At 41.2% G+C, this 25,835-nt stretch overlaps 2 protein-coding genes across 2 annotated transcripts in view; one reads left to right on the top strand and one right to left on the bottom strand.

Annotated features, from left to right (window-relative positions):
• LOC146973858 (core histone macro-H2A.2-like) overlaps nucleotides 1–25,835 on the top strand; it is a 248,522-nt gene that overhangs the window by 89,217 nt on the left and 133,470 nt on the right. The window lies entirely within an intron of this gene.
• Nucleotides 1–25,835, bottom strand: part of gbf1 (golgi brefeldin A resistant guanine nucleotide exchange factor 1) — a 126,459-nt gene that overhangs the window by 70,971 nt on the left and 29,653 nt on the right. The window contains 4 exon segments of the mRNA XM_085800839.1: nucleotides 4,435–4,495; nucleotides 5,079–5,187; nucleotides 5,455–5,573; nucleotides 12,060–12,191. Of these exon segments, the coding sequence (XP_085656965.1) occupies nucleotides 4,435–4,495; nucleotides 5,079–5,187; nucleotides 5,455–5,573; nucleotides 12,060–12,191 (421 nt within the window).

Below are 25,835 nucleotides of genomic sequence, written 5' to 3'. Positions count from 1 at the left end.
ACTGAAAAAACCAGAGTCTCAAGTCTTGTAACTGACTCAGCTCCTGGTTGAATGTCAACAACAATGTAAACAACAACATGTCACATAGTAAGGTCTGAGACTGACTGCTAATATTTCAACATCCTGACAGCAACTGTGAGTAACTGTTGCCATGACAGACATCTATTTTAGCAGCAGGCCCTGTCCAGCTGACATACAGCCTGCAGCATGACTTTGGCCAGTTGGCCACCAGTTCCCAGCCATCAACCCTGACTGCAGAGATACTAGAGCTCATCTATCATGTACTAATGCCAGAAGGATGACTGCTGATTCATCCATAGAGCTTCTATTAAAACAGAATTGCTATTAAGTTAATTGAAAAGAATGATGAAATTAATCACTGGTAAATACATGAAAATTAAAAAAAAAAAAAAAAAAAAAGTTGTATACTTTTTTGTCTAAAATAAAAAAAAAAGAGTAACGTATTGTCATTGTGACACTAATCCCTGGACAAGTGAAGAGTATAATTCAAAGTACCACTTAGATGAAAGAAAAAAGAAACTCTTTTAGGATCAGAGCTGCCACAGTGCCCACTAACATGTTAACTGTCAGAGTAGCCAGTCAATCATCATTACTACATTATGGTGACTCTATTTTGCAGGTTCTGATGCTTTGGTGGAACTCAGACCCAAACATATAAGGTGATTCTTTAATTGCGGGCACTTTTGAATTTTTTTTTTTCTATTTCAACAATCTAGATCTCTGATCCTAATTTTGACATCATTGATTATCAGCCAATTGACTGATGGTAATGATGCATAATTTTTGGAGCAAAAGTTAGCTAAGTTTTAGACTTGCTAGCATAACTCAAAACAATCTACACTGAATATATGTAAATACAATAAAATGTCTTATTTCTTAAGTAAAAATATGCAAACAGTAACTTGTTCAGTAATAACGCCTAATGAATAAGTCTTGATGCTTCTGCCATGTCTGGCCTTGTGCCCCTACTTCCAGTCGAACAGCAGTTTGAAAAACCTTTATCGCTCTAAAACAGTTGGTGTGATGGTTAAGACACATGCACTGAGGACAGTCATATATTCCTATTAACTTTGTCAATTTCAGTCATTTGTTTCGTAAGTTATTATATGACAATGAAGTTAAGTTTTGATGAATTTAACTTTTTTCCAATAGTCTGGGTTGGGGACAAATCCAAAACATAGAAATTCTGGCATATTTGTATTTTCAACATACAAAAAAATATTCAAATGTTCTAATTAATACACAGTTCTTTTCTCAGAACCCCAACAAATACAAACATGTTTTATTTCTGAAAAATATATATTTTTCCTTAAAAATTCACCCTGGGGCCAGAAAAAATTCCCCTAATTGAAGAATCACCCATAAACATCTGTCTAAAGGTGACTCCTGCTACAACAGCTGTCTCTTCTTTAACACATTTTGCCCTGACACATACACACACACACACACACACACACACACACACACACACACACACAAGGTGGAAACAATACAACACGCTGCTGAGGCCGTTGACAATTAGCACAAAAGGAACCGAGCATGTACCTAAGCTGCTTAAGAACCAATATCACCGTCATAAACTCAACATTTTCAACCTGAGCCACAAATAAAAACCTTTTCCAGCGTTTGATGAGGAGCGCTGGCTGCTGTTATCGCGGCCGCGGCACAAAGAATGTCCCTGCATGCCTCCTGGTTTCTGTGGACTCTAAAGCTTTGCTGCAAAATGAGATGTCACCCCCTGTTCACACACACACACACACATACACACAGACAAACAAAAAAAAAGGAGCAAGCAGCCCCCTTTTGACATCAGCTCAGCGTTAATAGAGTGTTGTCTTGCGAGCATGATTATTGGATGATCTGTGGGTCCACTAGATTAACATGCCTAATACTTTCAGCAGGCAATTTAAGACTCCCTCTGAGGAGCTGAGGAGAGCTGCTGCTCATTATTCTTTGATGGGGGTTTAAGGCAAGACTCATTCTTAGGGTCTGTGGACAAGTGGAGGGGGGGCCGGGGGGTTGAACATGAGCAAAATTAGATGTGGGGCATATGTGAGTAGGAGCAGTATGAGAAAGATGTAGTAAAAAAGCCCACACGACGTTTGTGTGTCCTGTTCATGTCTCTGTTTATGAGTCTGGCAGCTGCACTTCTGCATTTCTATACTGGGACAGTAAAATCCTGCGAGAGGACATGATAACAAGGTGCAAGACAAGAGTCCTGCCAATAAAGACAAACAGGCGGGTGGGTGGGGGGGTTAGGGAATGGTGACAAGCTTGGCAAAACCCAACCCTGGACTTCAGAGGAGGAAAGATAACCCGGCACTTTGTGGAAAATCCAGAGTCAGACGGTGTTGGAGGGGAATCACACAGTAACTGAGCTGTTTGTTCTCCAGGTGTGCTGCTTCACATTCAGATGAGCAGAGCAGATTTTATATATATATATATCTTCTTTTCCTGATTGTTTCTGTCTGGCTTCTCCGGCAATGCTAGCTCTGAATGTGTGTGTGAGTGTGAGCGTGTGTGTGTGAGAGAGAGAGAGAGCGCAGCTTCATCTATATGCAGATCATACGGTGTGAAGCTCTCTTGGCTCATCCCTTTGTCTGTGACTGAATGTGACTGGCATTCTGATGCTTCTGGATGAGGTTTGTGGAGACAGTGTGTGTGCGTGTGTGTATGTGTGTGTCTATTAGGGATATGTGCAATTAAGTGATTTAATGTTAGTATCCTTGCTACTCAGCACCAGAGATAGAGGCTGGTTCAACTCTCATTGTTACTCATAGCTGGTCAATATCAGCTGATGGCTAATCATTTCTTGTATGGATTCAATATCAAATGATTTTAAAATATCAATTTAGCTTTGATATGAATGAGATTATCAGAGAACAGTGTAAATTGAACCTCTAGCCTGGTGCATTAATATATTACACAGCGCTGTTAAATGCTGTGTTTTGATTGGTCAATCACTGCATTCTAAGTTCTGTTATTTCTATTTAACAGACCATTGCTTGAGACGTTGCTCTGTTCGGTGCTGACAGTTGTTACCTTTCCTTTAGGCTACTGCTTCAAGTAAAAAGAGAGGAGAGACTGAAACCCGTCAGGATGGATAGAACCTTCTCTAACCTCTATCTACCGTGTCAGGGTTTATTTCTCTACAACAACCTGCTCACTCTACATTATCCCTTACATAATATAATGTTTACATCATGGTAGGGCTTCAAAAATAGTTGCATTAAAGGGACAGTTCAGCTTTTTTTGAAGTGGGGTTGTATGAGGTACAAATGGCCATTAAGTACACTAGATGCAGTAGAAAGGTTTGTCACATCACGCCTGCGCCTGCGTCTGCGTCTGCCTGTGTCTTGGTGCAGAGACCTTTCTACTGCGCGGTGCGTGGCGCAGTGGATAAAGCGGCCGCCCCATGTAGAGGCTACAGTCCTCACCGCAGGCGGCCCCGGTTCGAATCCCGCGTCGGACAGCCCTTTCCTGCATGTCATTCCCCCTCTCTCTGCCTCCCCCTTTCCTGTCTATCTCTACTGTGTGCTATCAAATAAAAAAAGGCAAAAAATCCAAGAAAATATAGTTAAAAAAAAAAGATCTGTTTCTATTTAAAGGTGTTCAGAAAAGAAAATTTAATTTGATCCCACTATGGGTCTTAAAATTAGTGTAATCACTCATCTATCAGACGATGTAGCCCAAACTTTGTGCAAAATTTTCACATTGGATAAGGCAGCGACTTATGCATCACGTTGTTCACGATTTATCAGCCAATGATATCAGGATCTGTCATCCATCAATCGAACGTCTGAGAAAAACCAGGAAGCTTTGACAGCGAGTAGTGATTTTTGCAGGAGTTAAGTGGCTTCGAGTTGTAGTGGGCGGTTTCCTGAGTGTTTTCCTTACTCGTGTAAACTCATGCGGAAACTCGAGGAAACTCGTGGAAGGAGGCGGGACAAACGGCCATTTCTGAACACCTTTGGTCAAGAGTTAATGAGTGTTGTTTATGGTACCAACGCACTGGCTGTAGTGTGGCGCACGTTCACAGTTGAGCTGTAGCTCGATGTCAAGATTATCAAAACCACTGTTCCTATGGTGACAAGTTCACATACATTTTCCGACTTGTGTTGAGTAAATGCGGCTGGATCAGAAACATCTATTCAGAGGAGAGTGAGTGGGAGTAGGAGATCTCTATTGTGTCCTGATGTGTGCTCACTCCTGGACTTTGATACTGGATTATTCAACCAATCAAAGAATGTATTTTTTTTAACCCAGTTCTACTAGTGAACTGTTGCATTGAAGATGTTATGCACACGTCAGAGCTGCCATGTAGTGTTTAACCACATTCAGCACAAACCACCTGCAGACATTGTACCCTCCAGACACTGTAGTTTTGCCCTCTGACATCTTTCATTCATTTACCTGGAGAACAGTAGCTGCACCATGTCAACCAGTGTATGTTCAGCTGATTTCCTGAGGAGTTCTGCAAACACAGAAGAGAAATGGGCATCAATGCTCAACCTAATTAAAAAAAGAAACAAGATACAGATGATCTTGTTGAATGGAGTACGGCCTCTACATAACACATTCCAAGTGATTATTTCCACTTACAAATACATCATTTTTCCAGCTTGAGTGAAATTGTTAAAGAATAATAAACTAGTTTGCACATCCACTGAGACTCCTTTCTTTCTGTTCTTGTACTTATTATGGTATTTATGATTGTACCTTGCCTCAGGTTGTTGGAATTAAGTATATTCGGCAGTGTGAAGAAGTAATAAGGTCCAAACCTTGTATGTGAATAATGTGCAGTAATGATAATTAATAAGAACTTCTTGTGGAAACAAACAGTATTATCATATTGTTTTCCTGTTTCTTACCAGTGTGTTAAAGGTTGAGAAAAAACATGTGAGAATGCATTAAGTGCTGCGAAAATATTTTGTATCCAGAGTTGATCTGACTGTAACTGATGGAAAATAATTTCACAGCAGCTCTGAGTAAATCCTGGAGACGCCTATCATGTGGTGTTACAAATCGGTGTTTGATAAATGTTGGACGTGACTCACCACTTAGACGCATCTCAAAGCAAATTCTGAAGCAGGACTGCATGATCTCACAGACTGACTCATTGGTCAGATGGGCTCCAACTGGAGTCAGCAGCAGACTCCTCAGGACCTGAAACAGCACAACACAAGTGTCCTCAACTGGGCCCATTGTCATCATTTCCTATACATAGACATGGACATGGAAAGTGAAATTCAACTAGTTTATGGTAAATTTATTAAGTTTATTCATGTTTAACCAATATAGTAATAAGTGGCCAGGACTAGTAGCTGGTTGTTGGGTCAAATTTACCGAATTTACTTAATTCACTTGTGTAGAGACAAAAAAAACTGAGTGTAGACCACTGTAATAACTTCTATTTAACATGCTGTACTGTACCTGTATAATTTTCATAAGGACAACTTCATCACTGGCAGGATCTGTTCCCACAAATCTGGCGTGTGTGACGGCATCTGCCATGTTCTCAATGGCCTCCGCTGCTGCCTCATGGTTAGCATCTGTTAACAAGCAAGACACACACCAAACACACGGTTATTTTCTGACAGAAAAACTACCAAAGAAACACATTCAGTTGGATCAATGAAAGCTTTCAATGTTAAAGAGTTTCCAAAACGTGAATTATTTGGCTGGACAAAACACAATTCATCTATCGTAGTCCTGAAGCTGCCCAATTAATTAATAAATGTAATCGATATCTCTGTATGATCAAGTGCAACGTGAGAACCTGCAATTTTTATTCATGAAAGTAAAATATGCATTGTTGCTACAGAGACACTGAGGCCAACAAGTCATATTCTCCAGAAGTAAAGGGACATGTTTGTTTGGTGTGAAAATGTCTGACATTTTCAAAAAACATTGACACTGTAATGGTAATGTGATGTCATTTTGCATATCATGCAGCTTTACTGGACTGAATTAGATTCCTCAGTTGGACCAAACACGGTTCACGGGTCAGTTTTATATAAAGAGAATCTACTACAGTATCTTCCATTCATCTCTACCTGGCTGTAGCCTTCTCAGGGATGCATTACTGTATGTTTTGTATATGTCATTTTTTAATGGGACCTTTCCATGAATGACTCAAAGTAAAACATTTTGTATTTTTGTTAGGATAGCAGAGAGAAAGACAGGGGGAGTATGTGTTTATACATATAAATAATATATCTATGTTTATGAGTAAAAGTGGATGATTATTATATACAATTTTTGCATGGTAACATTTGGTTGTGGCTTAACTAGGATTGTGAGCCGTTGGCTGGTCTGCAGCCATTTTTTGTTTTGATACCTACATTATGTACCTTGGAAAATGATTGCTTTGAAAATACAAGGCAGTTAGTCAGCTTCTTTTTCTCCCTTTTATTCAGGAGTTGTAATATTTTGCTTTTTGTATTAAACAGTTTTTTATTTTTTTTGTTAACCAATGAAATGCATGAATAAAACAAATCAAGTACTGTACAGATCGGCATAGTCAGGAACTGATCCGGCAATCACTGCACTGGGCAATACTAAAACAGCACCACAAACCAGACATTTCTATATTCTGATTGCATTACAAGCTCTATTAACATGTGGTTGAAGGGAACATCTGTAACACCCTCTGGATGAGTGCAGCTACCATGTTCCCCACATCCTTCTAGTGAAGACTCTGGTGCGCAGCAGAGCCCACTTGACACCCGGTGGAGCAGACCACTGACCTTCACCATGTCATGTCACTTCAGAGTGACAGCAGCCTGTCCTGTACCTGTGCTGAAAGTGGTCGGATCACTCCGAGTGTTAAACTCAATGTCTGAGAGGACTTGAGCACTTTGGGGAATTAGAAAGGATTCTGTGTCAAAGTCGACACCAAATCAACTGAGCGGCCACGACACACACAGTTCCAACAGCTCCACACAACCAAAACCAGACTAATCTGGTATGGTCCGGCCACGTCGCCTTTAAAATTCTGCGACCTAATGACCAAATGGTTCTTTTGTCGGAGGCAAGCTGGGACAAATTGGCTGTCGGAGCAACGGGAGCCGGTGTTTTTGAAACTTGAGCGGCTGGCCTGCAATCTGCCTGGAACCAGCCTGTTTTCCTTTCCCATCACCCTCCGGAGCAGTAATCCATTAACTAATAAGCAGAGGGAGAAGAAAAGGAAGCGGTGAGATGGGGGCAGAGATAGAGAAAGGAGGGCCGAGAGAGGAGACGCAGAGAAGATTTTCAAAGTAAAACAACAACGTAAGTGTGTCATCGATATTAGAGACACATGAGCAAATGAAGGGTTTTAGGGCATTTATTGCAATGGATGACTGTTGTAAAGAACTGGACACTACAGTACATTGGTCTATCAGTAATAGGGTTGCAAAGGGGCGGAACATTTCCAGAAACTTTCCATGAGAAGTTAAGATATAGCTAGCTATATTCCAAATTTTAAACTTTCCATGGGAATTATGGGAATTATGGAAATCTATGGGAATTATTGGGAATGTATGGGAATTTACTGGAAATTGGGGGTAATTTAAACATATCCAAACATAAATGTAAATATTTTGATTTGTCATAAGCAGACATCCGAGCAAAATAATATAATTCAAAAACATGACATTTCAACATATTTATTTGTGAGTAGAACTTTATCAAGTTTTAATTCTTGTATGACCAATCAATTCTTTTACTGAAGCACAAAAACATGAATGTTGAGTAAAATATTACTCACCCTCACCAATCAATTTTGTAAATTTCGGATTTATTCCCGTTTATTCCCATATATTCCCGTTAATTCCCATATATTCCCGTTAATTCCCATGGAAAGTTTCCAACTTTGAAAATTCCCGGAATTTTGCAACCCTAATCAGTAAGAGCCAGTTGCTGAGAAGTGGTTTATCTGAAGTTAAGGCCACTGAGACGGAGTAATGCCAACATCCCTCCAGAGGCAGGAGCAACAACAAGCGTGGAAGTTGTGCTGCAGAACTCAGACACAGAAACTGGAGCCACAGGGGGATCCAGCAGAATGTCATAAGTGATATAAAACACTAATCCTTCTCTTGGCACACAGTCTATACAAGCAGTGTCCAAAGGAAGGGTTGATCGGGGAGGGGGGGAGGGGAGGAGAGAGGTTGTTAAAATAACACAGAGGAAAGGAGAGGCTCCACATGTGTGTACGTGCCTGAGGGTATGTGGGCAGAGTCAATAGGGGGTTGAACCAGCTGCCACATAAAGAAGTTGAAGTATATCAAACTCTGGTCTCAGAAATCAAAGCCATGGCGTGATTGAGAGCGAACAGGGAGGGCAGAGCGGCTGGCGTTTTAGGGCGACGCACAAAAAGCGGCGGAGCTCCACGCTGATTAAGGGCCAATACATCTTTAGAAATCAAACAAAGGGGGCCGCCGCGCTTTCTATGGTCAGAGAAGAAAATTAGTTTGTTCACCTGTTCATCTTCTGAATAGCACAAGATCACCTTTCAACCAGGCTGCTCCGGTCCTGGCCTCCACGCATGGCTACTGCGCACTACAGTAAGCACATGATGCAAGATCTCTCTCCTTGATTATAAGTGGTGTTTCTGCCATGATGAGGTCTGAAGACATGAGCCTTCGTTAAGGTTTGACTTCCTTCTTATTCCAACATTTTTCTAAATTCTATAAACTAGCCCCTTCTCATTTTTTTTCATAATCTTTTATACCAGATTAATTATTGTGTTTCCATAAAGTTAAGGGACCAGGAAACAGTGTTTTACACACTGTGTCTGACTGGAAAACCCAACTTTAAAGGGGAACTTAGTGTGGTGAATGTGCACAACTTGTCCACCAGAGCGTTTTAGAGTTGTTGGATTGTGTATTTGATGAGTTTGATGAGGGACAGGGGACCTGTACCATTCACCTCCATTGTGTTCACTGAGCAGCTCACGTCTCTGCCCCGCTGATCTCAAAACAACATGCACAAATGATTAAAGGTAATGAACCTACTGCTGTGACTATAGGGATTATGGCAATAGGCGAATTTGCCAAAAAGTTGAACTATCCCTTTAACCATCAAGCTGTTATATTAAGGCCAAAATCTTGCATAGTTCCTCTTTAAATAAAAACGATTTCATTTTTGTTCTCTTTTCTTCTGATTAACCTTTGACAATTTTGACTCAGACATTTGTATTTATTTATATATATATATATATATATATATATATATATATATATATATATATATATATATATATACTGTATTATGCCAGCAAAATAATCCACTGCTGTCGTTCATGTGTAGCTTTTTTTTCTTTAATGACTGTGGTTGCAGGTCATGTTAATTATGTACTTAAGTATCTCATCATGTGAGACGTTTCATTTAACAGCAATTTCTTTGGCCTTAAAGTCACAGGCAGGTTCCAGCTGCATTCTAAGCTCAGCTCTTCTGGCAGTGGCTGCATCTTAAGCCTCAGCTGAGCCTCGCTCAGAGCCCTCGGTGAGCTAGTGACCGTTTGGCTGCTAGCAGCACAATGAAAGGCTTTGCTGACTCTGCGGGGCCGGAGGAACGGAGGGAACGTGGAGGAGGAACAAGGGACGAAAGATGAGAACGGGGAAAAGGGGAGGTTAGAGCAAAGAATCTGGAGATCTGTCAGCAGCCGGGCTTAGTGTGCCAGTAGACCTCAGGCCATAGATTGAGAGGAATTACACTGCCCTAAATAAAGTGAGTGTGTGTGTCTAAAGAGGGGGCTCTTCACTCACTAAAGACCTGTAAACCTCCGTGTTACAAGACGGTTAATGATTGATTCAGTAAATATTACAAAGCAACAGGAAAATCATGTCCAAGGAGAACAGCACTGTGATCAGCATCTGTCTCACTCCAGGTGAATAAAACAAGCAAACCCCATGCTGAAGCTGAGGAGAACCAGTACCGATAGTAGAAAAAGTCTTCATGACAGATGTTGGATTTTTTCCCCTGTGTTGCCAGGAGATGGCAGTACTTAACAACAGCAGGGCTGTTGAACATTCTGTCGATGTGTGAGTAGTGAGTGTGTGTGTTTATGTATAAAAATATATATAAATAGATACACTGTATATATACACACATATCCCATCTGTATATGTAACTACCAACAAAAAAAATACCCAAATACTACGATTTTTAAAACATCAAACACATTTTTTACACTTTGACATTCTGCAGAGCAAAATGTTAAATGACTGTGTCACTGATAAATATCTAGATGAAAAACCATGTGGTTGATGATGTGCTACTAGAGGGACTGGAGTCAGACTGAGATGCACCAGGGTTAATCAACTTGTTGAACCAGTGTCATATTTCTTCATATTTCCTGCACATGGAGAGCAGGCGGCCATTGTCCTGAGAGCTCCACTCAGCTCCACCGCCACAGTTGTGCATCCCTCAGAACAGCGCTGATGAGATGCTGCTGCTGCTGGTGCAATGGCGTCAGGATAGGGGTGATGAGGATTAAGGGGGGGCTGGTGTCAGGTCTCAACTGACTGACAAAGGCTCTGGTATTCAGGCGGTGATCTGTGAGGTGATCTTTGAACAGATTGTGTGTGTACATCAGTGAGCCCGGGCAGACGGCCCCCCGGCCCTTAACTCGTACTCCGAGGCCCTTCAGTATCAGTCTGGAAAGCATCGACCCCTCGTATCCAGTTTTGAATGAACAGTGGCTAATCCTCAGCCCCCTCATCTGTTCTGTTTCTGGACGATGTTTCTCCTCAGCATGCGTGGCTGACATTTTACTGACAACAGAAAATCCTGTGACCTATGGCTGATCACTTTGACATAGCAAAAAAGACAAATACTAATTATCCACAGGCTCCAGAGACAGTGTACATGTTCCTATAATCTACAGCTCTTCTTCAGTGTAGCAGTGGCTGCAGCTGTTTTGACACCACTGTAACATTCGCTCAACCCCTGCTATTTAGACTAACATCTGGTGATGCATGCTTATTTCACACTTAACAAAACAACTGGCAGACACTGGCCCATATTTCCATGATGAGGCTAATGAGGGTAGGCAGTCCTGAATGTACGCCAGCACAATTCCTCTACATCAATGATGAGAATAGACCATTCTTGGCATTCCTGGACTGACTCAACAATGAGCAACAGCAGTGGCTAAACTGTAGCTTCCCAACAGAAAACTCTGGACTCTCCGCTGCTGCGATGCTTGCATGCATTTTTTTTTCTCCCCTGAATCAACCCCCCCTCCCCTGTTAAAGGGATAGTTCAACATTTTGGCAAATTCACCTATTGTCATAATCCCTATAGTCATAGCAGTAGGTTCATTACCTTTAATCATTTGTGCATGTTGTTTTGAGATCAGCGGGGCAGAGACGTGAGCTGCTCAGTGAACACAATGAAGGTGAATGGTACAGGTCCTTTGTCCCTCATCAAACTCATCAAATACACAGTCCAACAACTCCAAAACGCTCTGGTGGACAAGTTGTGACCTGCACATTCACCACGCTATGAGAGTTGTTTTCGAGGTAAATTCATAGCGTGGTGAATGTGCAGGTAACAACTTGTCCACCAGAGCGTTTTGGAGTTGTTGGATTGTTTATTTGTTGAGTTTGTTGCAGCAAACCAAGAAATCCCATTAGCCTCCGTAGCCTAGCTCTGAGCAGCTCGCCGCTCTGCTCCGCCATTCTAAAAACAGCTTGCACCGACAATTAAAGGTAACGAACCTACTCCTAAATCTATAGGGATTATGGAAATGGGCCGTTTGTTTATCTAGATGTTGCTCCTCACTTCATACATCTGGTGTTTCAAGCTTTCTACTGGTACCTTGAACTCAGTCTGCAGTTCCAAACCTCACAGCAGTCGACACATGAAGGTTATGGTTTTCTTTTTCTAAATTGTGTTTTTTCTGTTATTTAGCATTCCCCCTCAGTGATATACTGCAATACTGCAAATAATTCATAAAGTAATCCAACTTTTTAAACTTTGAAATATATAGTAGAAGTGGGTAAACTTGACCTTACAAAAATATATACAATGGTAATAACAACATTTCTTACCAATGAGGCCATAGGAAAGGAACTTGTTGACAGAGGTAAGGGCGAGGCCTGTGATTGGTCCAGTGGTGTCCTCAGAGCGGACCACCTCAAGGAAGGGCCTCAGGAAAAGGTTGGGTTCAATATCTGGCAGCTCTGAAAAGAAGAAAGACACACACATATAAACAGGCATTTAAACACACCATGTGGTGGTAGAAATCTGTTATCTGTTTAAAATGACGTTCTTATTTATGTGATTATTATCACATCCATGACACATGACACATCACACAGAGCATTTTCAAGTCAGAGGAGAGAGATAGACATGGTTGGCCTAGCTGAGTGTAAAGAAGGGAAGCAGAGGAACCAGGTAGCTGGCTCGTCCGGCTCAGAAATGCACCTGACAACTCCTGTCTGATCACAAATGTAAAGAGAAGAATTTGTGGTTTACAGGGGAACTACATGCAAAGAATGATCAAATCTGTGGCCCTTGCTTCTGGAAAGTTAAGACTTTCATCAATTTCTGCCCTCGAGAGAGTCCAGTGTTGTGAAAATGACTACACATCTTGAGTAGCAACTGACACTGCTGATCTCCTGACCTTTCCTCACACACCATTCTCTAGTTGACATTTTAGGTGTTAAATATTATTTCTGTTCATAGCTCTACAAATCTGAAAAACTAATGACACTTCAATTAGTCAAAAAAGTGGTTGCTAGGAGAGAACATGATCTCTGCTAACACAAAGATGTTGATCATGGTAAACACTGGACTCACTAAACATTAGGATGTTGAGATGTGAGCACGCTGGCTTTCACAGAGCTGCTGTCAACTGGGACTTTAAGGAAAAGCTGGTTTTAACAGACTTGTACTGCTTTTCATCAACTGTAGAAAAAGTAAAAAGGACTTGTATATGATTTGATTTATTTTGGGCTTCAATTTAACACAATAGAAATGATAACTCAACAATAATACGGTAGAAAAGGTTTAAGAAAGAACTACAAAACGAAAAAATAAATATCTAAATAAGTTCCTTGTTCATCTTTGATACATATTCCATTCTTTTTTTGGCATTCAAGACCAAAAAGGTGTAGGCTGAAGCGATGCTTATTACACCTACTCTTTTACAAAACAGGTTCATTTTTTATTTTACTTCATTTATATCCACCAACAAACAAACAGACAAAGTCAAAAAGCTCTTCAGCATGAAAGGCACCACTGCTCATTATTCTAATGTGTATAAATTGATCATCCTGCTACTTGTATGTCTCCAAGGCAGAAATAGGAGAATGAAATCAAACCTTTTTAACTCAAATTAAATCATTTTAAAATGTCTTTAGAAAGAAAAAAAACACCTCAAATAAAGAATCATTGTGTAATTGACACAGTAAAATATCAGAAACAAGCCATCAGAAACAAGCCATGATCTCAGTGTTTAGTGCCAATAAGGCCGACCGATCTAATCCTCCAGTTTATTAAAGCCAGCTGCAGTGATCAGTTGGCTCGGCCTCTCTCTCTCTGGGAAACCCACCCGGACTTTAGCAGCCTCTGTTTCTCCAGAGAGTTTGCAGAAAAAAAAAGGGTCAAGAGGGGGAAGCATAAATACAAAACAGGTAAAACAACAATGTGGAAAATGAGCGGAGTCACGCATGCCACTGGGAGATGTTGTGCCAGAGGATCGCTAGCCGCAGCAATACCAGGAGGATTATGGCTTTCTTAAAAGCAGCTCCACTCCAGACAAGAATAAACAGCTCGGACATCAAAAGCACCGAGTGTCAAAGCGATCTCCAAGGTGTACATGTAACGGCTGTGAATTAGTGTGTGATATCCAATAGCCCTGGGGCTTGTTTAGAAATTAAATATGAAATCATTTGGCAATTTGCACAGTCCCTTTATCGGCCGCCAGGTCACCTTTAGGCCTCGCTTTCAAAAGCAAATCTTGTGATTGCTGCTTTACTGAATATTTTTTCATCTGGTTTTTTATTTGAATAATTGTTCCATCTGAAAACGTGGAGCAGTTTTGATTAAAAGGGTGAAGGGTGACACAGAGTCTAAATTTAGCGATGAATAAACGCTAAATAAACCAAACCGGCCGGTGAAAAACGCCATAAAACCACAAACTTGGGTTTTAACCAAAATAAAAAAAATAAGACTACGTGTTAACTTGGCGGAGTGAGACGGCTCTGCCGCTTCAATCTCTCCATCAGCTGCCGAGAAAACTTTTTAAATAGGGTTTTAGTGTCCCATTACTTTACAGTGTGAAAAAAACATGTAGTAAGGGTGGACTGACGGTGCTCAAATGAATCTGTCAATAGATCCTGATGAAGACTTCATCAGAAGCGATCACCCTGTAAGTGCTCTAGCTGCATTCCCAAAGACCGCAGATTGGAAAACTCAATTGTGTTGTATTGATCCGGCCGGCCATCGGTGAACACAAGGATGACAGGAGCAGTCTGTGGGTGGCCACAACCAATCTTCTTAAATAAAGTCTAAATACAGGCTCTGTACTTCAACTCAATCTCCGGGGCTTGTGGAGTGGAGTGAAATAAATAACGACGGCTGCAGCCATGGTGAGGCAATCATTCTATAACCAGGTTGACCTCTGGCTGACATTGACCAAAATAAAAAAACAAAAAAAAAAGGGGGTGGGGTAGGGGTTGGGGGTTGGGGGAGGATTATAGCAGCTCACCCAGCTGTGCATGTTGTCATCTATGGGCTGGGTTTGTGAGGTACAGGTCCCCATTTAAGCGTGTGCACGAGCCCAACGCCAGTTTTTAACTTAAAGGTCCAGTGTGTAAAATGGGGGTTAAAACCGTGACATCTAGCGTTCAGATTCTAGTTTGCAGCGCTCGCTCGCTCGCACTCACCCCTCCCATCGGCAAAGTGACGGTGGCCTCCGAGGACTAGAAAACTTGTTTACCACGACTGGGAGTATTTCAGGAGCATGGAGCGATGAGGTGAAGATCTAAACCATTTTATCATATGTCTGCTTAGGGCTGTTCGATTAATCGATTTAAAATCGTAATCGCGATTATCGTAAAAATCGATTTTTTTACTCTAACTAGGGTAATTACGGTAAGCCCCCGTTCATGAATCTGGGCTGCGCTGAATTATCGTAATGACTGCTGCCTCCTTCCTCCCATCACGCTCTCCCACTGCTCTCCCCACACACTGTAAACAAGCATGTCGGCATTTTGCTAAGACCAGTGAGGATTTCGTTGCCAAAAAGACCAACGGCCCTTTTCCACACAGTTACAGCTCTCACGGTCCATTAGGTCCATTTAAAAAGACACAAACAGCACACAAAATAGTTTGTCATTTAACAAAAAAATCGTAATCGGAAATTGATTTTTCAGAGAAGAAAATCGAGACTTTATTTTTGGGCAAAATCGAACAGCTCTATGTCTGCTGTTTCCTCCGAGATGTAGAGAAGAAAAACACACATTAGCCAAACACAGTGGTCATTAAAAAAAATCGGCAAATTTACTGGTCGCACATGCGTGAGTAGATGAAAAATTTACTCGCATTGTATCAAAATTTAGTTACAAACTGAGACCATTTAGTCGCAGTCTGGAGCCCTGATGGATGTATAACAGAATAATTATAAGGCTACGAAAACCAAACAAATTTAATTTCATATCGATGATACACTTATACAATTATATTCATGAATAGTATATTCAGATTTTGCAAATAAACCTAGCCAATTATTACACACTGGACCTTTAAAAAAAAAAACACACAAAAAAGGTGTGTGTGAAATGAGCCCATTACGATTCACCATGAGGCTAATCCTATCTACCTTTACCATGCTGGAGCCTAATCTTTTCGCTGGGTGCTGTAGTGAGAGTATCCAGCCATGTGTGGATTACCTCTCCAAATGACCCCAGCAAAGAGAGAGGCAGAAGGGCCGGGGGGTGAACCTTTGCCCCCCAGGAGAGCGCCTCAAGTAGAGGACGGCTAACTGCCAAACAGAGGCTGACTTTAACACATGCACATCTATTGGCACTGGAGCAGAAAAGGCTTAGAACACAGAGAGGCGATGCAGGCGTACCTCATTGTCCGGACAACATGAGGGGAAAACGCACAAAGAACAACCTGAAAAGTGTCAACACTCAACCAGAGCAGTCAGTTTAACACAGACAAATGTTTCAGCTTGGCTTCTGTGTTTCAGGACCTGAGCCAACAACACCAACAGCACAGAGTACAGGTACACAGAGGAGGTACTGGAGAAGAAAACTACCATTCACTTTAACACATGTAATACAAAGGCTGTTTATGAGCGGCCATATACTGCCCATTGGGCTTTTTAATCCGACTCATCAAATATCGGTACAACACTGGGCTGCTCAGTGGTCGAGTGGTTGGAGAGCACTCCCATGTTGACATATGCCTGAAGCGCTGGTTGCTGGTTTAACTCGGACTGAGACAATCCTAAGTGCGAATCATTCTCCCGGTCTCTGTCCCTGTTTTCCTGTCTCTCTACACCAGTTGTTCCCAACCTTTTTGGCTCGTGACCTTGACATCACAAATTGCTGGTGACCCCCGATCAGGTGCAGTTATGTGATCACAGCCGTCAATCATACTTCAGCTCAGATGTTTTTATATGCTGCAATGTATTTGAACTCGGTTTATATTCGAGAAAGTGAAAGTATAGAATACAGTTGTCAACATTTTGGCAAATGGGCCCATTACCATAATCGCTACAATCATAGCAGTAGGTTTGTTACCTTAAATTGTCGGTCAGCTATTTTTAGAACGGCGGAGCAGAGCCGCGAGCTGCTCAGAGCTACGCTACAGAGGCTAATTGGATTTCTTGGTTTCCCTCATCAAACTCATCATATACACAATCCAACAACTCCAAAACGCTCTGGTGGACAAGTTGTGACCTGCACATTCACCACGCTATGAGATAATAACGGAACGTTACGAGACAGAGTTGTTTTAGAGGTAAATTCATGCAAAACCGCTGATGCGCGTTGCCTTCAGGGACAGTTTTTCAGCAAGCAGTCTCTGCATTTACCTCGAAGCGTAGCTCTGAGCAGCTCGCCGGTTCTAAAAAACAGCTTGCACCGACAAATAAAGGTAACAAACCTACTGCTATGACTATAGGGATTATGGCAATGGGCCAATTTGTCAAAATGTTGAACTATCCCTTTAAGATTGAGTGTGGTGTTATTAATAATAATTTTAAAATGAATAATAATTAGTTAAAATAATATTTTTATCAGTAATTTTTATCATCACTTAGGTACTAGACATTTCAGGCGACCCCATTTGAATTCCAGGCGACCCCACATGGGGTCCCGACCCCAAGGTTGAAAAATACTGCTCTACACTGTCCTGTCAAATAAAGGCAAGAAACACCCAAAATAACATCTTTTTTTTCTTTTTTTTTATAAAATTGTCCAAATTATATGAAAGACCACAAACTTTGATGCACTGGTAAAACAGGGGGAGCAAAAACACTGCTCCTATCCCACTGAAACTGAATGTCATTTGAATGTAAGTTTTCTTTCACTGTGAGGTAAATGGCTTTTACATGTTATTTATATTGACACAAACACTCTCCATCCATCTGGTACTGGCCTGCTGTCATATTTGAAAACTCATTGTGACCCCCCCTGAAGCAAAAGGTTTGCCCACCCTTGATCTGAACCAACTGTCCTGTCACATGTTTGTCTGCATCAGGACCAGAGTCCAGTCCTGTCGTCCCAGTGATGGACAAGCACAGGTCTGCTCATTAATCGTCAACAACCACATCACCATAAACTGTAGAGTATTATCACCTTACATAACAGATACTGTCCCTAGTGGGTGGTCTTTTACACATCCACTAATCCCAAAGTCTGATTCATTCATTTATTTATATATTAGTATTATTGTTTAAATGACTCCTTTGCCCGAGCATCAAGAACAGAGTTTGAATTTGACTCTGTTCATTTCCATACTGATGTACAAAGTGACTAAACAAGCCGAGTGAGATTCTCTGTATGTGACGCTATACAAACAAAAAGTCAATTTTCTAAACTAGACAGCTGTTAGAGTGCATGCATGGATGTGTGTTTGTGTGACGGAAGGCTGCCACAGAAATGAGTATCAAGGTAGGCTACAGTGGTGCTGGAGGGAAGGAGAGAGATTCACAGAGAAATACAAACACTGCAGCCGCCCAGTGCCCCGGCTCATTTGTTGTTGATTCATTAAAATTACAAAAGGATGGAGACGTGAAGCTGCCGCTTGGATGTGTCCCATCAGCTGCATCACCTCCCTCACATTTACTGCTGGACCTCAGATGATCATTTAAACCTTTTATCATAGAGCAAAGTGAAGTCTTACAGGCTTATGTCTGTTGAAAGATACTGTGGCTGACTCGCTTTTATATACAGTTGCAAGACAAAGTATGTGAACCCTTTGGAATTTCCTAGTTGTCTGCAATAATTGCTTTGCTTCCCATTGCAGGCCTGGAGTTTGCCACTCCACAACACTAGTGGGGAAATGTTTTGTGGATTAATGAAACAAAGTTTTATTTTTTATTTTTTTTCCATTTATTTATTTTTTTGTCCGTATGGGCAAAATGACTTCCAGAGTTTCTCCAGGCTTCCTACAGGATAATGTCAGGTGGCTCCACCAGCTGGAACTCAGTAGAAGTTGTGTGATGCAGCAGGAAAACAATCCTAAACACAAGTAAATCTACTATCTACTGTAGATCAGAGCCCAGACCTGAATCCAATAGGGATGCTGTGGAATGAGCCATTCACACCAGACATCCTATAATAACATGACTGAGCTGAAGCAGTTCTGTCAGGACCAATGGTCCAGAATTCTTCCCGAGTGTTGATCAGTTGTGATCTGCAGCTACAGGAAACATTTGGTTGAGCTTCAACCACTTAAATACAAGGCTTCACTGACTTTTTCCACCTGCACTGTGAATGTTTAATGGATGTGTTCAATAAAGACATGAAATATTATAATAGTTTGTGTGCTATTAGGTTAAGCACATTGTGTTTGTTTATACTTGTGACTTAGATGTAGATCAGATCACATTAAATGGTCAATTAATGCAGAAAACTAAGAAATTCCAAAAGGTTCATATATATAGTCAATGAAAATGGACAAGACAAAATGACACAGTGCAAGGGAAGCGAGAGCCATGGAAAGTGGGAGCAGCAGATGAGGAGAGGTTGAGCCCCCCCTCCCCTCCTCCTCCCTCCCCTCCTCCCCTTGATCGACGCAGTGGCCCAAAACCAAACACTGATGGTTATTGATCTGGACCTCTTCAGGTGCTAAAATTAAGAGTCGGGGTCCTTGGTTGCGATGCCAAGGCTCCTTGCGCTGAGGAGAGCGGCAACGTTTTAACAAGAGCAGCAAGGCTAAATGAAACCTGGAGAGGATTCTGCTGTTCATCTGCTGAACAAAGTCCTCCACGACAGCATCCACATCCATCTGCTGGGACAAGTTTGATGAGTGTCAGCCTCCTCAGCTGTCAGCTCCTACCCCGTTTCATCCCTTCTTCTTCTTTTTTTTCTGCCCTCAGTCCCTGTGTTCTCCAGAAGGAAACTGACACTTGTAGAACGGGGGGCAATTAGGATCGAACAATGCTATAGAGCTCCATATGGTCATTTCATCGAGCCGCAGTGGTATTTTATAGACGCTTGGAACAATGCCTCGGCGCAAACTAAACAGGCAATTTGAAAGCCCCAGAGAAATTAAAACTTTACCAAATGCTTGGGAGGCTGTAATGGCTACTGCAAGAGAACATTTCCTAAAGGACCACATGGAATATAGTTTGCATTTGTATTTACAAGAACACTCTTACTGGATTGTTCAAGGTGGGAGAAAGATCAACAAGCACACGACCAATAGCCTTCCAGAACAAAAAGATGATGAAGTAAAAACAATTACCAAGTCAATCAAAAGATGCCATCGCACTTCTCCTTGTGAAGAGCAACGACTGTAACATCTTGCCATTTTACCTCAGGATAGATAAAATACTAAATACTTACAAACATCAAACTGTTTCCAGATTATAATAAATGAAGACCACGTCCACGTGTAAACACTAGCAGCCCAAACCGGATACGGATATGTTACGTGTTTGGGTCTATCATTTGGATGTGGATTTTATTTTAAACAGAGGAGGGAAAACTGTGTTTGCAAAAGGACCTGGGTACATGTGGACAGGGCCTTAGTGATGCCAAATAAGAAGTCTTATGATCTAAAGATTTGCAGGGTCATGCAATGGAAACGCAAACAATTGCACATTCATAGGATAAAGCATTAGCGTGTTGAACGGTTAGGCTAATGTGTCATCATCAATGGCTGTTTTGTCATTATAGCTTCATGTACACAGTATTCTACTATTCTACCATTTTTAGTTATTTATTATCTGACAGCAGTCTCACAATGCTCAGTTCTCTTGAAGCTTTTGGTCAAGATTTGCTTCAAAACTGATTCACAATTCGACACGATTTTTGATTTAGAATCACTTCTTGATTCTAGACCAGGCATGGGAAAACAAGGGCCATATGCAGCCTGTTGGGCTTTTTAATCCGGCCGGTCAAATATTGGTACAAGATTGTCCAGATTATAGCAAAGACCACAAACTTTGATGCAAGTTTTCTTTTACTTGTAGGTAATGGCTTTTACATGTCATTCATTTATATGACTTCACAAACACTCTCCAATGTCTCCATCCAACTGATAATGGCCCGGCTTTCAAATTGTAAAACTCATTGTGGCCCCTGAGCCAAGACGTTTGTTCTAGATCATTTCCTAATTCAATGTATTCATACAGTACATTTGACTTCACACTTCTGTTTGGAGGTAATCTTTCTATCTGACTGCAGCAGACAGAGACGCATAAAGTTGGGGAACTTTTTCTATTTTACAATGCAACCAGTCTGAGAGAGCTTCAGAACAAGGTGCATTCCTTGGATTTCTAAAGATTGTTTGTTTGAAGCACAATACTTTGTCAGGTTCAAAGACAATTCCTTTCAGCAGAACTGTGTTTCACCTCAAAAAAGCAGAGCCAGTAAAACTCCAGCAGGTGCACTCAAACAGCATGACTTCATTACCAAACCTTGGCTGAGCTGGAGCCAGGCATCCACTGCACCTGTTATCCTGTACATAAAATGTATTTTCTATGCTGCATACTTTGCACAGAGGCAAGGCCCCACTGTCCACTTAATGTGTTTCACAGCCTGCTGCCCCCTCTGTGATAGATGGACATACTTTAGGCTCAGTGTATTGATAAATAATGGATGTTTTATCATGCTCTGTTTACAGGCCTCCAGACTGCCCCTAAATGGAGCCATTTTGCCCCTAAAATTTGAGACAGTGCAAGTTAATTTTTCATCTACTTGCACATGTGCAACCAGTAAATTGGCTGTTTTTGTTTAGGAAGGGGCGACTCAAAGACTCTGGTATATGTCATTACAGGTGACAGGCCAATGTGTGTGAGGATCATAAATGAAAAGGAAATTTCATTTCATTTATTTAGATCTCCATTAGCTTTGGCTAAGGCCATCGCTATTCTTCCTGGAGTCTACCTTCACAGATTAACTATCCATTGCAGTAGATAATTACAGAAATACATCACACCATAAACACAATAACAACATCCATAACCACAACAACTCACAACGATCTACAAGACAAAACAAGACAAAACAACAAAACAAAAACAACACATACAACACATATTACTGGACCTTATTCATTTCCACAGTGTAGCTATTACCATAGTAGTGAAATAGTCAGATGTTCAAAAACATACGTTCCTCATAATTACATTAACTTACAGAAACAGTACCCAATACATAAGCAGACTTAAGATATTTCAAGTAAGTCAGGCAAACACTAGTTGATTGTACCAAATAGATTTAGCTAGATAGAAAGCTGTTTGACTAATAAATGTTCTTTCAATAGATCTTTAAATCTGTATTTGTTATGTTCTTGGATAACATAATGTGAATGTGAATATTTGCTTTGCAAGTCAATTTACAGTGTGGCCCCCTAAATGTTCTGCTTGTGCTCCTAAAAATTGTAGTTAGGGGCCACTGTGGTCCTAGGAAAAAAAGTTAGTCTGGAGCCTGGGTTTAAACCTGTGAGAGTACACAATGTAGATGTACTTAAAAAGTATATTGCTTAGATGACTTCACGCCACATACTGTAGTTAAATAAGTCTGTCCTTCATTGGAGCTGTCAATAATTTATAACAATACATTGATTTGTATTATTATTTCTGAAGTGTTTTCCGGACCCTTGTGAGTAAGAACATGTCGATCTGATAAGTCGGTCAGCCATGGCTGAAGAGGTACAATGGGTTGTCCATGTCCACCAATCAGAAGGTTGGTGGTTCCTTCAGTCCTCATGTGGAAGTGTCCATGGGCAAAACACTGAACCCTAAATTCCTTCAAGGTGTATCATCTGTGTGTCTATGGTAGGAAAGTGCTTTATGTGATGGAAAAAGCACAGGGATTGGTATGTGTGTACAGCACCTTGAATGGTCGTCAAGTGCTACATCCACAGTCCCATTTTCAAGTGCAACACTTTGTGGCAATAGCGAAATAATGCACAAAATGTGAAATTCAAAATCATAGACTCCTGCTTGTATTGTACCTCCAGGCCAGTTTTTTTTTGTATTTGCCAAATATCACAAGTTTTTATAAATAATCATTTGCATTGAGAGTCTGGGGGATGTGCTTCCACCCTTCCACTCTGTGACTGCTCCTTCCTTACAGGTTGCTACTGTACAGACAGCCCTGCCTCTACTGCAAAATGAAAAATGTGTGCCAAACACTGAAAACATCTGCTTTTCAGCCACTTTATTCTGCTGGGATCTGTCTTAGACAATCCCCCTTCAGAATTAATGCTAACCCCTTTAGCTTGAAGCATTTGTCCACCAGAGAGCACTGAATGTGAACTGTTCTGCTCAATATCAGTCAAATATTTGGAACAAAGAATGAAAATGTCTATCAGCTGACATTGTTTCGATTTTGTTTTTTCAAAATTTCCACACATCAATGGTGTTAAGTATTATAATCTAGTTGTGGTCAAGCTGTACTTTAGGCCGAGACACAGATGGTCATGATGCAGAGATGGTGTGTGTCCAGTTTGCTTTTTGGCAAAAGGCTACAAACAAGGGAAATAATTTCCACAGCAAGGAAACCACGAGGGCAAGAATATATGAGATGTGGGAAGAGAGAAAAAAGAGAGACAAAGCTGTGTGTGTGTGTGTGTGTGTGTGGGGGGGGGTGGGGGTGGGGGTTATCGTCCTTATTTGTTTCACCTGCTGCACTCCTTCAGCTCCTTACTAATGGCATTCCCATGGGGTAGGAAAGATTCCAGAAACCACAGGCTATACAGACCGGCTCTGCAGTGTGTTCATACAAGATACAACACACCACGGCCACATCGGCTCTGACTGCAACTGCAGCTCTCTGCTGGGAATCACAGCAGCCTGCTGAGTAAACTGCTGGAGTTCACAAAACCTAAGTCTCTTAACACTCCACTACTGCTCAGTCTTATAACATCTAAAATATCCAGTTAATGTAAATATGTTGATATCAAGCCAATATTCTCCATCTTTAAAATGTTTTGGGACAGAAGAAATGCTCACTGTACTTTTACATGGCTGCAACTTGGGTTGTTAACCATAGTTCTGTCAGACTGTCATCATTGAAACATTATGGATCCATAAATGGATATAGTATATGAATAACCTTAGTGATGACAGTTACATAACAAATACATTTTATGGTGTCATAAATAATGCAAGTGTGTTTCACAGACTGTCCAAAAGTTCCATTTACAGCCATACAAAGCAGCAGGATAAGAACCTGAACTACAGGACTTGTTCTGTTTCTTGATCTTCTTCAAAAGGAAATAAAAGACTGAAATAATGTGCCAAAACTGCATGTTGAATTCAAAATGATGGACTTCTGGTAGCATTAACAACTCCCACCATACCAACAACAGACCCAAAAAAACAGCAATAGTATTCTGATGATTGTCAGTCACTAGTGTCCTCGTGCATCAGCAGAAAGCATAGAGCCACAGTCACATTCAGTTACTCTTTCCTTAATGGAGGATGTGATGGTAGCTTGGCTCAACCTTCCATACTTCCGCTCAATTTGAATTTTAGCTTGGGATTGAAATGCTTTCGCGGCTTTTCTCCTGCAGAGGATCAACCGCCCAATCAGCGAACAGAGGGCGTGTCTGAGGACAATGACATTGAGGTTATGTGCTGAGTTTGAAGTTGTAGTTCAATAATGGCGCAGATGGATGTTTGCAAAGCCATTTGTTCAGTTCAGTTGTGGCAACTAGAATTAAAGGGGACATATTATGGAAGTATCACTTTTTGAAGGGCTGTTTTGAGAGGATGAAAAGAGCTGTGATGTTTGATCCTTGGGGGATTTTGACCAAAGCCTGTCACAGACATGTCTTTAAGACACCTGGGAACTATTTTAATTTGTGGAAAGGGGACATAATATGTCTCCTTTAAAGCTGGAGCAAGAGTGTTGTTTACAAAGTAATTGATGGCCCAGCACAGCAGCTTCATTGCGTTCCAGCCGGTTTCGGCACATGACATACTGTACGTATGTCACGACCAAACAATACCGATTGGGTAAAGGCAGATCCAATAGTTTTCTTCAACAGAGTATCCTCCTACCAGGAAGATTCTCAATGGAGAGTGGACAGTCTCTTTGCACAAATGAAATGAAGTACAGGAGACTGATAAGGACCAGGACAGATGTGGTGGCACCAGTATCTCAGAAACAGCCATTGCGCTGGAGTTTGCACAACAATGTACAATGTGTAAAAAAAACCCAAAAAAAACAAAAACCTATAAGCACTTTGTTAATGAGTAAAATTAGAAAGAAACAAGAATCCACAACTTTATCTACACAAACTCGGTAATGGCCAACAAGAACCTAAAAGGTCTTTTCTTGTCATCTGTGGATGTAAAAATTCATGCCGATGTGTGAAACTGCATTGTTGTGTTTTTAAAAAAAACTAGTCTACAGAATCTCACTGCCCCAGCTCTGTGTGTGTGTGTTAGTGTTACACACACACAGACACAGACACACACACAGGGCGTCACAGCAGAGCGGTGAAGTGAAACAGAGGATTACCCGAGATGACACAAACTCCGCTCGTAGCTGCTATAGGCAAGAGCAATAAAAACCTGTGCAAGTATAAAAGCCTAAACTCCATCGATACACCTGCACTTCAACCTGCAGAGATGTGAAGATTGTTCATCTGCTCCGTCCGTCCACCGTCACAAGCACAGCAGCAAACTCAGCAGCTAACCCTAACAGCTGCTTAGCTAGCCCTGAATCACAAAGTGTCCAGCTCTTGTAAACCACACAGGAGGAGGACAGAGACGAGAGGAGGGAGGATCACCACTCAGGTCCATAGCTGGACATTGTATGCACTGGAAAATCTAATAATGCATCCATTAAAGGAACAGTCAAACTGGAAGGCCAAAAATTGTTTAATACTGCGTAAAGAAATTATATGAAATCACATTTGGATTGTGGAGTCAAATTTGGTACCTGGCAGATCTCGATCCATCAAACTCTGAAGCATGGAAAGAACACTGCAAAGTGTAATGTTAGCAGGCCAATTAAAATGACAAACATCATCAACGGCCATGAACTCTTGATGTACGCTGACAGCAATCCAGCAATGAATCAAACTCAGGTGTCTGGAAAACAGTGTCTGGACTCGCCAAAGAGCACCAGCTGTTTTGTAGTAGACTGTAGGGTGATAAGCCCTTTTAATTTTGAAATTCATCA

The sequence above is a fragment of the Trachurus japonicus genome, chromosome 15 (assembly GCF_045865225.1).
Source record: "Trachurus japonicus isolate A0001 chromosome 15, Traja_1.0".
NCBI classification, from domain to species: domain Eukaryota; kingdom Metazoa; phylum Chordata; class Actinopteri; order Carangiformes; family Carangidae; genus Trachurus; species Trachurus japonicus.
This window is presented reverse-complemented; position numbering and strand designations above follow the sequence as displayed.